Source organism: Phacochoerus africanus, chromosome 8 (genome assembly GCF_016906955.1).
Source record: "Phacochoerus africanus isolate WHEZ1 chromosome 8, ROS_Pafr_v1, whole genome shotgun sequence".
NCBI lineage: Eukaryota > Metazoa > Chordata > Mammalia > Artiodactyla > Suidae > Phacochoerus > Phacochoerus africanus.
In genome coordinates this window covers 794,593-808,377 of record NC_062551.1, presented here as the reverse complement: position 1 = coordinate 808,377, position 13,785 = coordinate 794,593, and the positions used below count along the sequence as shown (strand labels likewise).

Genomic DNA, 13,785 nt, shown 5'->3' with positions numbered 1-13,785 from the left:
TGCCCTCCCTCCCCGCCCCCACCCTCCCTGCAGCTCTGTGCCCACCTCCACCGAGTCGACGGCCATTGATTGGCATGAAGCAGGTGCTCAAAAAAGAGCTGGATGGGTGCATCTGACCAAAAATTCTGGGCACTCTGCTCTGTCTTAGGGCACTGGGTTTGGTGGGTGACTGTCCAGTCCAGCAACAAGTCTGTAGGAATCGGCCCTGACTGGTCAGCACTGTTCCCCCCAGAAGGACTTCAAGGGTCCCGGGTGGGCCGCGGACTGTGGCGGGTTCGAGGTGGCAGAGCCGGGGACGGGGGTTTGTCCCTACCTTCAGGAAGGGGATGACGAAGGGCCGCAGCGGGAAGTTGGTGGCCTCCTGGAGCTTGGAATGGAACTCCTCAATGGTCAGCGTGGAGTTCTGTGGGGAGAAGATGCCTCAGCCTGGCTGCGCAGGGGCCGAGGGCTGGCACGCCCGGCGTCACCGTGTCCCCGCTCAGAAGCCGCACCTGCCGCCCGACTCACCACGAGCCCCAGCACCAGCGTGCGCACGCGCGCCCCGATCTCCGGCGAGATATCGCTGCCGAACTGCTGCAGGGTGGCCAGGAAGCGCTTCAGTTTGCTGAGCTGCCGCGCCCCGCACGCCGGGGGCAGCTGCTGCGTGGACAGCGAGGCCGTGGAGGAGGTGGCCGGGCCATTGCTGAAGCCGGACGGGGCACCGTTGATGGCTGTCGGCGAGTGGCTGCCGCCGTTCATCACTGTGGGAGGCACAGAGGGCGTGAGGGTGCAGCCGAGAGTCGCAGGCCCCGGGACACCCCTCAGAGACGGCACTCAGGGTCCCAGGTCTGGGCACGGGGGGGGCGGAGCGTGGCTGGAAGCAACCGTGGCCGGGCTGCTTGGCCACCCGCTGTGAACAGGTGGAGGGGCTTCTCCACCGCTGGGTCTGCGGGCCCGACCTTCTTCCAGGGAGAGGCCCCTGCTCCCCCCAAAGGTCAGCGACCCCCACGGCCGACACAGGCAGCACCGCCAGTGGGGACAGGGGCTCAGGGTGGGGCAGCGGGACCGGACCACAGTCAAGCGAGGTCGGATGCTGGCAGGGGAGGCACTGGGCCACTGTGGGGCCGACGTGCGTGCACATGGCCTGGCCGCGTGTGGGGGACAAACAGGTGGCCTGAGGGTCTGCCGTGAGTTCACAGCATGGGCCCTGGCAGCAGCACGGTGGGTCCCAGGCCTGGCAGATGCGGGGGCTGCTGTGAAATGGTCCTGGGCGGGATGCTGGCCCTCGGCTGAGCCCGCAGCCCAGTGGCTGGGGGGGCCCTCCCTGTCTGGCTGCCTGCACCCGCCTCCTCTGGTCTCAGAACCTGCACAGAGGTCAGACTCACGGGCTCCCGGGGCCCTTGGCGGCAGTGGAGGGGGCTCTGGACACGGGACGGGGGACCGGATGCCTCGGGGAATCCCGAAGTGCAGCCCAAACGCAGCGGCCACTCACGCCTTCCCCGTCAGCGGGCTGCGCAGGACCTGCTCCGCGTTTGCACTCAGGCCTCCGGCGCATGAGCGCGCTCCCTGCACGACTGCTCCCAAGCTCCTGCCTGCGCCCTTCACGCCCCCTTCCCCCCTCCGCCTCAGCACTTGTGCACACACACACCACGTACCAAATGGCCATGCGCACCCCCCACACCTCACATAATGTGCACGTGTAGTCCCACGCGCACACATGTACAAGTGCACAGGACACAGCGCACGGCCACGCACACACGTGCACACACGTTCCCACAGCACGCCCTACACGCACACGTGGACACAGTGCACCGCAGCCCCACAGCGCACACACACGTGCACGCTCACACAATTCATAGGCACGTGTGTGCACACACCTCTCCCTCGACCGTGGCGCCTGAGGCCCGGGCCCCACCCCTCAAGCGGCTGGGTCCCCGCAGAGGCCTCGCGGGGGTGACGCTTGGGGAGGCGGGACAGCTCAGAACCACTGCTCCCTCAGGGCCGGATTCCTCTGAGGCTCCAGCGTCCCCCCGCCTGTGGCTGAAGTCAGGTGGCCTGTGTATGAGGAGAGGGCAGAGCAGGAACCCTTTCTCCGGGGCGGGGATGCAGCCGAGCTCGGCTCTGGGAAGCGGCTCCTGAATCGTTCGCGGTTTACCTGGCTTGTTTGGGTGGCAGGTGTGTCGGTCACCCCTCCAGACCAGGCTGGCCCGGCCATCTAGGCCTGGCTCGGGGAGGTGACCTCTGCCGCCCGTCTCGGCCTCGCCCAGCCTGGGAAGGCGGGAGCGCGTGAGGTGGGGGCCCACCCGCCCTCCCGGGGCCTCGGCTCTCCCCCAGCCTGGCTCTCTGGGTCCCGGCTACCCCTGTGTCCACCCCTGCAGGCCCCGGGGAATGTGGCTCCCACTGTCTCTGGCGGGGGACGGTGCCACCCAGCCCTCTCCCGACCCCCAGGGGCCCTGCAACTGGCCCACCCCTGGACCCTGGAGTCTGCTGTCGGGTCAGCTCAGTCCACTCCTTCAGCTTCCTTGACAGGCTTGCCCCTGCCGACCTGCCTCCAGTGACACCTGCACAGGCTCCCCCGACCCCTTGAGCTGTGGGCCAGGCGACGGGCCTCACCGCCATCCCTGCACCTGCCTCCCCCCCACCCGCCTTGGCCTGGCACTCGGCAGACCCTCGGGGCAGACACCGCCTTGCCCTCCTTCAAGAGACACAGGAAACCTGGTCGAGATTGAGACTCGGGGCCTGGCCTGTTTCTTCGTCTGCAAATGGCTCTCAACCTGGGCGAGAAGTCCAGGGCCTGGCCGCGCTTCCTGGCCTGGAAAACTGGGGTGCTCCTTCTCCCACCAGAAGGGGCCAGAAATGTTTGACCTGACTGCTCCAACATGCTGGGTGATTGCCTGTCAATAACCGGCTCCCACTTGGCAGAAGTCTGCAAACCACCGATTGGGGGCCAGGGTTGGCCCCAAAACAGACAAGCTGCCTGGGCTCCCTTGAAGGGGCCGGTGCTCCTCCCCCGCGCCGGGCCTGCCCTGGGCCCTCGGCGCAAGGCTCCCTCCCCGGGGGACGCAGAGCAGGGGGAAAGGTGTCTGTGCCTGGTCTGTGCGCTCTCCTGAGACCCACGAGTGGCGCTTGGCTTGGGTGCCCTGCAGGGTGCGTGCCTCGCTCCGGGACGCCCTCTCACTCTGGATGGAGGGTGAGCTCTGGACATAGGACAGAAAGGGCCGGTCCCTCACCCTCTGCACAGGCAGGGACCCTTGGCCAGAGACCCTGCTATTATGCTAATTTTCTCTCTCACCGTGGAGCCCCAGCTGACCCCTCCGCGGCCACTCCCACGTGCCCTGGTCAAGACTGATGACAGCCACTGGTGGTCACCCAGAAAGGCCAAGAGACGGCCCCCTGCCATGGGGACCTCACCACAGTGGGGGCTTCTGGTCACTCGTGGCGGAAGTGGGCTGTCATGCAGGTCTGGCCCTTCCAGAGGCTTCTAAGACGTGCGGCTGTCCACACTGCCTGGGCCCCCACCCGCCGGCCCCTGGTCCGGCCCCCCTGCCATGCCCTTACCAGCTTGCCCTCGGCGCCCGGTCCTCCCAGCGGCCTGCCTGCCCTCGCTCGCCGCGCTCCCTCCCGCGGGCTGCTGGGCAGTCTCAGCAGCTAAAGAGACGCCGAAAATAACCCCCGGCCACAAGTGCTTTCATTCCCACAACAGGTGTGTTACTAAGATAGACCACACGTGTCCAGGCCGAGGTTTGGGGGCACACAGAAGCACCCCCGTGGCTCCCCGGCCCTGGGGACTGGGCGGGGTGGGGGACTGGGACAACGTACCAGAAACAGCTCCTCCCGCCAGCCCCCCGCCCTGCCTTGAGCGCCAGAAATCCCCGTCCTCCCCATCCACAGTCCTGGGAATTGGCAACTACCGTCCACACTACCCACGCCGTCCACCACCCACGCCGTCCTCTCCGTCCTCCCCGTTCTCTCTGTCCTCCCCATCCTCCCCATCCTCTCCGTCGTCCCCATCCTCTCCGTCCTCCCCATCCTCTCCGTCCTCCCCATCCACAGCATCCTCTCCGTCCTCCCCATTCTCTCCGTCCTCCCCATCCACAGCATCCTCCCCGTCCTCCCCATTCTCTCCGTCCTCCCCATTCTCTCCGTCCTCCCCGTTCTCTCCATCCTCCCCATCCTCTCCGTCCTCCCTGTCCTCTCCGTCCTCCCCATCCTCTCCGTCCTCTCCATCCTCTCCGTCCACAGCATCCTCTCTGTCCTCCCCATCCTCTCCGTCCTCTCCATCCGCTCCATCCACAGCATCCTCTCCGTCCTCCCCATCCTCCCCATTCTCTCCATACTCCCCATCCTCTCTGTCCTCCCTGTCCTCTCCGTCCTCCCCATCCTCTCCGTCCTCTCCATCTGCTCCATCCACAGCATCCTCTCCGTCCTCCCCATCCTCTCCGTCCTCCCCATCCTCCCCATCCTCCCCGTCCTCTCCGTCCTCCCCATCCTCTCCGTCCTCCCCGACCTCTCCGTCCTCTCCATCTGCTCCATCCACAGCATCCTCTCCGTCCTCCCCATCCACAGCATCCTCTCCATCCTCTCCATCCGCAGCATCCTCCCCGTCGTCTCCATCCTCCCCATTCTCTCTGTCCTCCCCATCCACAGCATCCTCTCCGTCCTCCCCATCCTCTGTCCTCTCCATCCGCTCCATCCTCTCTGTCCTCCCCATCCTCTCCATCCGCTCCATCCACAGCATCCTATCCGTCCTCCCCGTCCTCCCCGTCCTCCCCATCCTCTCCATCCACAGCACCCTCTCTGTCCTCCCCATCCTCTCCGTCCTCCCCATCCTCTCCATCCTTCCCGTCCTCCCCATCCTCTCCATCCGCTCCATCCACAGCATCCTCCCCGTCCTCTCCATCCTCCCCATCCTCTCCGTCCTCCCCATCCTCCCCGTCCTCTCCGTCCTCCCCATCCTCTCCATCCACAGCATCCTCTCTGTCCTCTCCGTCCTCCCCATCCTCTCCATCCACAGCATCCTCTCTGTCCTCCCCATCCTCCCCGTCCTCCCCATCCTCTCCATCCGCTCCATCCACAGCATCCTCTCCGTCCTCCCCATCCTCTCCGTCCTCCCCATCCTCCCTGTCCTCTCCGTCCTCCCCACCCTCTCCGTGCTCCCCATCCACACCATCCTCGCCATCCTCTCCACCCCCTCCATCCACACAGTCCTTTCAGCACCTGGGTCAGTGGACGTGTGGGCCCCAGCTGAGGCCAGGTGTGTCACAGGTATAGCGACAAGGGGGATATTAATCCTGCACAGCTGTTGCGCCCTCTCCTGCTTGGTCCCGGGAGCTGCGTGGTGGCCACAGCTGGGCTTCCACCGGGCCTGTCCTGGCTGACACATACTCGGAGCAACCCCCTGTGAGAGCCTGTCCTCTGGACATGAGCTGCAGCCCAAGCACTTTGGTGGAAATGTCCACTAGTGACCAGCACCCACACGCACCCTGGGTGGGCCATGCCTACACCACTATGACCCCGCAGCACCCGGGCTCCATGCCATCGCCCTCAGCAGCGGATCCATGACTTCCTGGGTCCAGGTGGGAAAATGGAGCACAGGTGGTGCTTCCTGCCTGAGCGCATCGTGTCTGGAAGGGTAAGAGCGGGGTCTGCCCTTGAGGCGGCTGGGGTCTGCCCCAGGCTGGGGTCTGCCCTTGAGATGACTGGGGTCTGCCCTTGAGGCGGCTGGGACCTGCCCCTGACATTCGACCTTCTTGCAGCTCTAGGACCCGCCTGATTGGCCCCATTCTGCACTGGGGGAAAGGAGGCTCAGAGAGGCTGTCCACCTGCCCAAGGTCCCACAGCTTATAAGCAGCAGGGCTGGGCCTGAACTCAGGTCTGCGGCGGGGCCCCTGCTCTGCTGGGCTGCCCCGAGGGCCCATTGCCTAGCATAGCGGAGGCCGCAGTGAGGACCTCCAGGGAGGCCCGCGGTTTTGTTATTTTACTTACAAAGACAGACCATGGACCATTTTAAGCAGCCATGAAAACGGCCCTGAGGCAGAGACATCGCAGGCCCGTCCTCTGGATCTGTAAGCAAAATAAGAAAAACACGCTGTGAGGAGGGCGGCCCGGACTCTGCGCTGGGGCGGCGGCAGTCAGCCCTCCCTGCCTCTCGACAGCCTCTGTCACCACCTTGGGCCGGTCCATTCCCTTCTCTGGGCCTCAGCTTCCTCCTCTGTAAAACGGGCTGGATTAGGGGATCTCTTAGGGCCATTTCTGGGGGAAACGCTAAGGCACCTCCGTGCGTGCAGGTGGGACAGCCCCGGCTCCTAAATAGCTGTTTCTGGAAGGCGCCTGGAGACCCCGCTTCACACTGCCCTCAGGGAGCCAGGGCCCAGGCAGACGGGGCTGACGTCTCTACCAACAGCGAAGCCACTTGCGGTTCCGAAACAGCCCAGGTCTGAGCTGCCGTGAGGGGAGCAGGCGCCAAACAGAAAGAGAGCTTTGATTTGTCACTGGAGTTAGTGGCAACCCTGCAAGGAGCCAGGCTGTACCCTGTAAAGAGAGTGAGCTCCTTGTCCCAGGCGGTAAGCAAGGGCAGGAGGAAGCCTGAGCCCCTCTGAGGTCTTGCCAGCTGCAGAGAACCTCTTACATTCCTTGGCAGAGTCCTCTCAGCCCTCCGGCCTCCCTCCCTGGCCACGCCATAGCTTCAGCTCCAAGATAACTCTGTGCCCAGGCAGTCACCAGGCAAGAAAAGCCGCAGCCCTCAAACCACGGCTCAAGGTCAGTCTCTGGTCAGCTTGGCTCGCAGGCCAATGCTGGGGAAGCTGGAAGGTTTGGCAGGAATCCAGGGCTGAGCACAAAGGCCCCGCAGCCGGCAGCCAGGTGCACAGACGCGGTCAACCCCTCTGCTTTAAAGGACTTCCCTGGTGAGGGAACAAATCCGAGCCACCCTGGCCTGGAGGAGCCGGACTCTCAGGCGGAACTAGGCGTTGGCTCAGAGAAGAAAGACCTACTTATCTTATGGGCTCCACGCTCTCAGTAGAGCCAGGACCCCAACTCCAGAGATGTGAGCCCACAGCGGGGACCAGGGCATGTGGGGACAGACGAGGGGGAGGGGACGAGGACGAGCCACACAGAGGCCTGCTGCCTGCACACCTATTCCCAGGCCTCAAGAATGCAAACCCAGAGGCATCTGCTGACCCCAGCCCCTCCGTGACCTGGAGCACGGGTTCCAGGACCAGCGCCTCTGGGAACACGGGCTCCTGGAGTGAGAAGAAAGGCAGGCGAGGAAGTCGCGCCCAGGAGGGTAGGGGCCCTCGGCTGGGGGCCCTCGGCTGCACCCTCAAATGATGACACAGGACGGGCGTGTCGGCCTAGGTGGCGAGCCCATGGCCCTGTTCCTTGGGAGCCGCTGCTGCCCCATCGTGAACACAGCTCGCGTGGCTCGTGCTGAGTGGAGCCGGTGAATTAAGCCAGGCCGGAGCCAAGGCTGGACGGGGCAGCAGCCGCTAGTGGATGGACGTGGCCTGAGGCGTGGCCCAAGGTGAGGACCGACTCTTCCAGAAAAGAGGGCAGGGTGAGCAGCCGGCTGCAGTCCCTGCGCTAGGACAGGTGAGAGACAGAGCCCAGCCACCGCTGGCCCTTTGCACGTGGCCAGCACAGGCTGCCCTGGGACACACACTAAGAGCAGCGGAGACCAGGCCCTGCTGCTCTGGGCCCCGCTGTGGGCGGGAGGCAGGCTGGCCATTGAAGTCTCTGCCAGCCTGGGGACCCCGACGCAGACCGGCCCCCATGGTGAGAGCAGCTGGAACCTTCTGTGTCAGGCAAGGGGCAGGGAGCCGTGTGTGGCTCTCAAGCACCTGCTGCACGAAAGGACACCCTTGCTTTCAGGTGGCTCCCTGGGGGCAGGTGACGTTACTCTCTCTAGGGAGCCGAGGCTCTGAGTGGTCAGAGACCGGCTCAAAGCCCACGCCTTCAACAAGGGCCGGCCTGACCCTCTTCTCCAGATGGAGGCTGGGTCATCCCCAGACCCCAGTGAAGCCACCACCCAGACTCAGAACCCGGAATGGAGGGCGCCAGCACAGGCCCTGTGGTCCACCCTGGGCTGTGGGCAGAGCTGCGGTCCCCGGGTGGGCAGAGTGGGGCTCGTGTTTCAGACCCTGAGGAAGGGGCTTTCCAGCCTCTGAGGTATGACCCACCGGAAGCACTAGGAGGCGCTGCTAAGCCCCTGGCCGTGGCTTAGCTCAACCCAGAGGTCCCCTTCACGATGGCCCTGACTCAAAGGATGGGGCTGTGGACTCTGGAAGCCCCCAGACCCACTGTGGGCCAAGACGCTCAACCCCAGAGCCCAGGGCCCCGGGACGCCACCTGAGGACCTGGTGTGCCCATCATGTCACTGATAGCAGAGGCCTCGCTGGCCCCAGCTCCCGGCTCACCCTCACACCAGCTGAGGCCCGGCTGCCGAGCTCTCCCAAGGCCAGAGGTGCCGCCTCTGATGGGCCCAACAGGATTCACCTGCATTCAACTAGCCTGCTGTGTGCCCGTGGGAAGGTCCTGGCCCTCTCTGAGCTCCAGTAGAACCGCTCACCATGTGTGCCCCCTGCTAAGAACTACTCCAACCTCGTCCTCACGGCAGCTTGGTGAGGCAGGAGGCTTGGCGTTATAGATGAGGGACGTCTCGCCCAGAGAGGTTAAGAAGTCTGCCCAAAGCCGCACAGCCTCCAAGCAGAAGAGCTGGCATCCGAACCACAAAGCTTGGGCTCTGAGCCACGGTGAGGCCCTGCCTCTAAAGACCCAGCCAGGGCGTCGGTAGGTTCAGGGTGGAGGGACTGGAGCACTGGCTCCATCCGCAAAGAAGCTGAGACCTCAAAAGTCTCCAGGGACCCTGGAGAGGCCTCCACCCTCGGCCCCCTGCCCCCCAGCCCAACCCCGAGGTTACTCACTTGTGTGGGGCGTGAAGGAGGGGTGTCGCGCGGCCCCCTGGGACGCGGCTGGTGGCGGGGGTGGCATGCTGGGGGGCGTGGCCCGGGGCTGCGTCTTCAGCTCGGCTGGGGAGTCGGGCATGGCTGCGGCCTTCTCCCTCCTGTCCGCCGTGGGTGCTGCTGCGGGAGGGGGAGGGAGAGAGCCCGTGGGGTGAAGCAGGCCGAGGGGCCAGGGTCGGCGCCGCCCAGCCCCACCTGCCTTGCGGCTGAGGCCCCACAGCCGGCAGCGCCCGCCCGGCCCAGACGAGCCCCAGGTGCGCTGCAGGGGGCTGACGTCCCAGCGCCCGGGGCTCAGCCTGCCGGGCGGGCTGGAGGCTGGAGGCTGCAGGCTGCTCGGGGGCTCTTTCTCACTGTGGAGGTGGCCCTGCAGCCTTGGGTTCTGTCTCCTGCAGAGCGGGAGCCGGGCGGCACCCCCTAAGGCAGGAGCAGCTCCTGGAGGGTGTGTGCAGACAGACGCAGCCTTGCCACCCCTTTGCTGACCCAGCAGGTGCGGGGCAGGCCCGAGGCTCCGCATTTCTAACAGGATCCCGGGGAGGGGGGCGCTCTCCCCGCAGATGTGAAAAGATGCGCTTCCACTTGAGGTCTTCCCAGGAGGAACCAGGCAGACGCCCGGGGTGGGGCTGCGGGGCCGGAGCCCCTACTCGCACTTCCTGGCCCAGGCGACTCCTGGGGCCAGGCAGACCCTGGACGTGCTCGGTTGCCCGCCACACAAAGTGTGGTCTGCTGGCCAGCGGGTCCGATGCCCTGCTAAGGGTCGGGGTGTGGGGAGAGGGCGCCGACCACGGCCCGGGAGGGCCCTGAACCCTGGTCCCACCAAAGGTCTCTGGGTGAATCTGACCGGCCGGCCCTGCCAAGCCTGGGGCAGCGCTGCCTGGGTGCAGGGGGAGGGGAGGGCCTCTGTCTGAACTCGGGGTGAGCCGGCACCCAGGCAGGCCTCGAAGACCTGGGAGCAGCAGCTGGCGTCTGGGGTGGACGACCTGCAGCCGCCGCCCCCGGCATGTCCTGCTAACACTGACGGGGTCTCCCCAGGGGCCGGGGCTTGGGGCCTGCCGGCCACCCCCAGGCCAAGCTCTGTCTTTCTGCTTCGTCCTCTCCTATCCTCCCAGGGGTCCCGCTCGCTCTGGGCAGCTTGGGAAGCACAGTTGGGCCTCCGGGGCAGGTACCCTCCTCGGATGGTGATGGCGCTAGCAAATGGCACTTACTGTCATCTGTGCCCGAGCCTGTGCATCCCCCGCACCGCCTCTCCCCGCTTTATGCAGAGGGTGGCGGCCTCCGCCTCCAGCACGCCCAACCCGCGGCCGAGTGGAGGAGCCCCTTCCCCGCCAGGCCCCACGGAGGGGAAGCAGCCGGTACTCAGCCGCCACGCCGGCCGCACAGCACCTGCTGTCCCTCAGCTGCAGCCGCTGGCCTTGCTCCTGCCGGGCGCCCTGCCCCCTGCAGCCCGCCTGTCAGGAGGCTGATGGCCGGGCACATGTGCGCCGCAGCTGTGGGGGCCCATCAACACCAGGCCTGGCCGTGGGGCCGGCGGCCTGTCCCCAGTGACAACCAAAGAAGGCAAACGCGGCCAGCGCTGTGGGCCCTGGGCCACCCCGTGAGGTGCGGCCCCGTCCCGGCCAGCCCTTCGTCTGACCAGGCCACCCTGGGGCAAGGCCTGGGAGGGCGCTGAGGGTGCCAGGCTGGGACGCTGAGGACACCGGGCCTGTTCTGACAGTCCAAAGCCCTTCCGCTCTGGGCTTCGAAGAGGCATCGCGGTGGAACAGGAAAGAGAAGCGGAAGAGAAAACCGGTGGGGGAGGCGGCTGCAAGTGCCTGCAGGTCTGGGATGGAGCGCGCCCCGCGGGGGCCCGGCAAGCAGGCCCGGGCCGCCCCCTATGGAGACGCGCAGGCTCACGGCAGACGACAGCCTCGGCTCTGGCCATTCCCGGGGAACCCCGTGAGGGAGACGCTGCCGCCAGCCCCGACGTACAGGCACAGAGAGGTGCAGGAAGCCGCCAAGAGCACAAGCAAGTATGGGGCATCCCCGCAGGGCCGTGTGGGTCTGCAGGGTTTCAAGCGAACTCTCCTCCTTGCAGAAGAGGCAGCAGTTTGGGGGTCAAACCCAGTGGGATAGAGGCCGCGGGGGGGGGGGGTGTGCCCCCGCTGCTCTCCCAAGCCCCACCTCCTGCCCCGGCCCTCGATCCTGGGACTGTGCACAGTAGGACCACAGGTGCAGGAGACCAACCGAGTCTTTCCTGAATCCTGTTTGAGTCTGGCACTCCTGGCTGGTGGCCGAAGGAGTGTCCCCTCACCTCCCTGAGTCTTCCTGTTCGTCTGGAGCGGGCGACAGCGAGCGCTCGGTGAAACGCGCCAAGGTTTATGGAGCGACTTGAGCGCCGGGACCCCGCTCTTAAGGCTGCCCTCGGCACAGACCCCACCCCAGAAAGCAAAACGCGACGGGGGCCTTCGGGAAAAAGCGGAGGTGGTATGGAGACAGCGAGGAACAGCATTTGTGGCTGAGGAACAGAGAGCGTGGAGGCCGGAGGGAGCGCGCAGGGCCGGGCGCACTGCAGGGCGTGGGGAGGAGGGTGTCTGGCGGGTCCCACTGAGGCAGCAGGGAGCCTCTGCACAGTGGCCAGAGACACGGCCTCTCCTGCTGGAAACCCTCCGGCACCTTCCATCGCATGTGGAGCCTCAGATTCCCCCACACCCAGAGCCCGGGCTCCGAGCCCTTGCACCCAGACCACCCTCCTTCCCCTGGGGAGTCGGCTCTGACCTCACGTCCTCAGGAGAGCTGCCCCCCACGAGGGTCTTTAGCTCCCCTGGAACGTGACGTCCTCTGGGCCGACCTGGCTTCCTGGCCCACCTCTCCCAGGGTCCCCCGCTGGCCCAGCACTTGCGGAAGGCCGGTGAGCATGTGCTGGGTGCAGGGGCAGGATGCGAGCATGAGGTGGGCACCCGGTAGCACTCCGAGGGGAGGAGTCAGAGAGCTCAGAATTCTCCAGGGTCTCCCAGGGGCTGGAGGGGGTGGGGCGGGGGTCCCGGGTGGGCTGACAGGGGGGCTGCTCAGGGGCCTGGATGCTCACACTGCACCCCTGGAGGCTGCTGTGGGCGGGCAGCAGGGTACGAGGGAGCTGCAGGCCCTCCTTCCGAGAAGAGAGGCTGTCTCAGGGCCAGTTTCTTGCCCCTAAAGCCGGTGCACCTGCCACCCGCCTCCCGGGGTGCAGCACGGATCAAAGGAGACGGGGAAACGTGCTTAGCAGAAGGCCCGGCACCCACCGTGGTCACGCCATCCGTGTGGCAGCCATTAACTTTTACTAATAGCTGTCCTCTCTCCACCTCCGCAGCCCCAAGCTGCGTGTGTAGCCCTGATCGCCTGCGCAGGAGCCAAGCCTAGCACCTGCTGGCCTGCGTGGCCTGGGCACATGGCTAGGAGCTGCTCCCAGGCGCAGGCTTCCTGCCCAGCCCCTTCCAAGGCCCCGTGCCAGCCAAGGGCTGCTCCCTGGCCTCCCAGGTGGAGACAGGGAACCCCCCAGGGCTCTGGCACAACCGTACTGCCCAGCTGGCTGGGCATGGGGGCCGTGCAGACCCTCCCTCCCATAAGCTAGGGCTGGGGGCCTGGGGAGGGCCCCCCTGTCTGGTGCTGAGTGTTTGGGCCAGAAAGGGGGCAGGATCTACTCCCCCAAGGCTGCTGAGGGTGCCATGGCACCCTGGAAAACCTGGGTCAGCCTCATGGGCAGCTCGTTCCCTGCCCCCATTCTCAGGTCTCCCCCAGGCCCTCGTGTCCCCTCCCTGGCATCCTGAGGTGCAGGGGCAGCCGGGCTCCGGGCCCCGCACGTCCATGCAGCGCCTCGTTGGAGTCTCATGCTGTTCCTGGAAAGCCCCGTCGGGACGCACTGGGTCACAGCTCCCAGCACCCTGGGCTGACCCCAGTGGTCCCCCGCCCTGCTTGGGACCTGCATTCCCCCAACTCTTGGTTCTGGGGTCACTGGGGTCCTCAGCCCACAGACCCTCCACCCAGCATCGCTTTTTAAGGGACTGGTCAGCAGCTCTGTGGTGGGGCCTGGGAAAGCAGAACATTCGTCTTAAGCTTTATCTTATTTCTTTCTTTTGAGATGAACATATAACAGCACCAGCTGCCCCCGAGAGGCTCAGAGTCTCAGAGCCTGATGGGCAGTAGGGCCCAAACGCGAGCCTCTCCATTGGCGTCTCAGGCCCCCTGGGCCCCGCAGTCACCTGGGAGACTAGAAAATTCTGAAGCCACTCCAGCACTGCCCAGGAAGACCACATGGACCGACCGGACGTGGAAGGCGGGTGCCTGGGGTTTGAGCTCGGGCGGGGGGGGGGGGTGTTCATTGCCCTGAGTCATGGGGGGACGCCCCGCGTGCCCCGACTTGGGCAGGTGAGCGCGAGGCCCATCTTCCGAGCTCCACGGGCTCTTGGACGCGGAGCTCCAGAAGGAGGAAATGGGGCCTGGCCACAGCACCCCTGTGCCTCCAGCAGTGGCACACCCGGCATCCATGGCAGCCCCAGGACCACAAGCATCACAGGCACCTTTCCCCAAATGCAAAGTGGGGAACCTGCATCGGAGGAACAAGGGGGAGACGGAAGAGGCACACCTGGGGGTCTGTGCCCGGCAGGGGTCCCACCAGCTCTCCCGGAGCCCCGCGCAGTGCCCCGGCCAGAACAGCAGCCCTCGTCCCGGCGGCAGGCAGGGGACATCTCTGGGCTGCGGGGTCCCTTACCCATGGTCCTTGTTCAGAGGTGGGCAGCTGGGAGGTGAGGGGCCCAGCCAGCGCCTCATGACCCGCCTGCAACCCCAGAGGCAGTGGCTGCCCTGCTGCATCTTACGGACGGGAAACCCAGGCAGA

The 13,785-nt window shown here is 66.1% G+C and overlaps 1 protein-coding gene across 10 annotated transcripts in view; it reads right to left on the bottom strand.

Annotated features, from left to right (window-relative positions):
- CBFA2T3 (CBFA2/RUNX1 partner transcriptional co-repressor 3) overlaps positions 1-13,785 on the bottom strand; it is a 73,063-nt gene that overhangs the window by 10,767 nt on the left and 48,511 nt on the right. For 3 of the 10 annotated variants that reach the window (XM_047788921.1, XM_047788925.1, XM_047788930.1), the window contains exons 2-5: positions 8,901-9,059; positions 5,965-6,042; positions 508-740; positions 314-403 (exon numbers count right to left, since the gene is read on the bottom strand). In XM_047788921.1, coding sequence (XP_047644877.1) covers positions 314-403; positions 508-740; positions 5,965-6,042; positions 8,901-9,059 — 560 coding nt within the window. Of the gene's footprint in view, positions 1-313; positions 404-507; positions 741-3,537; positions 3,647-5,964; positions 6,043-8,900; positions 9,060-10,141; positions 11,926-13,785 lie in introns of those variants that run through there. The other 7 variants (XM_047788922.1, XM_047788927.1, XM_047788926.1 and 4 more) reach the window with 6 other exon arrangements.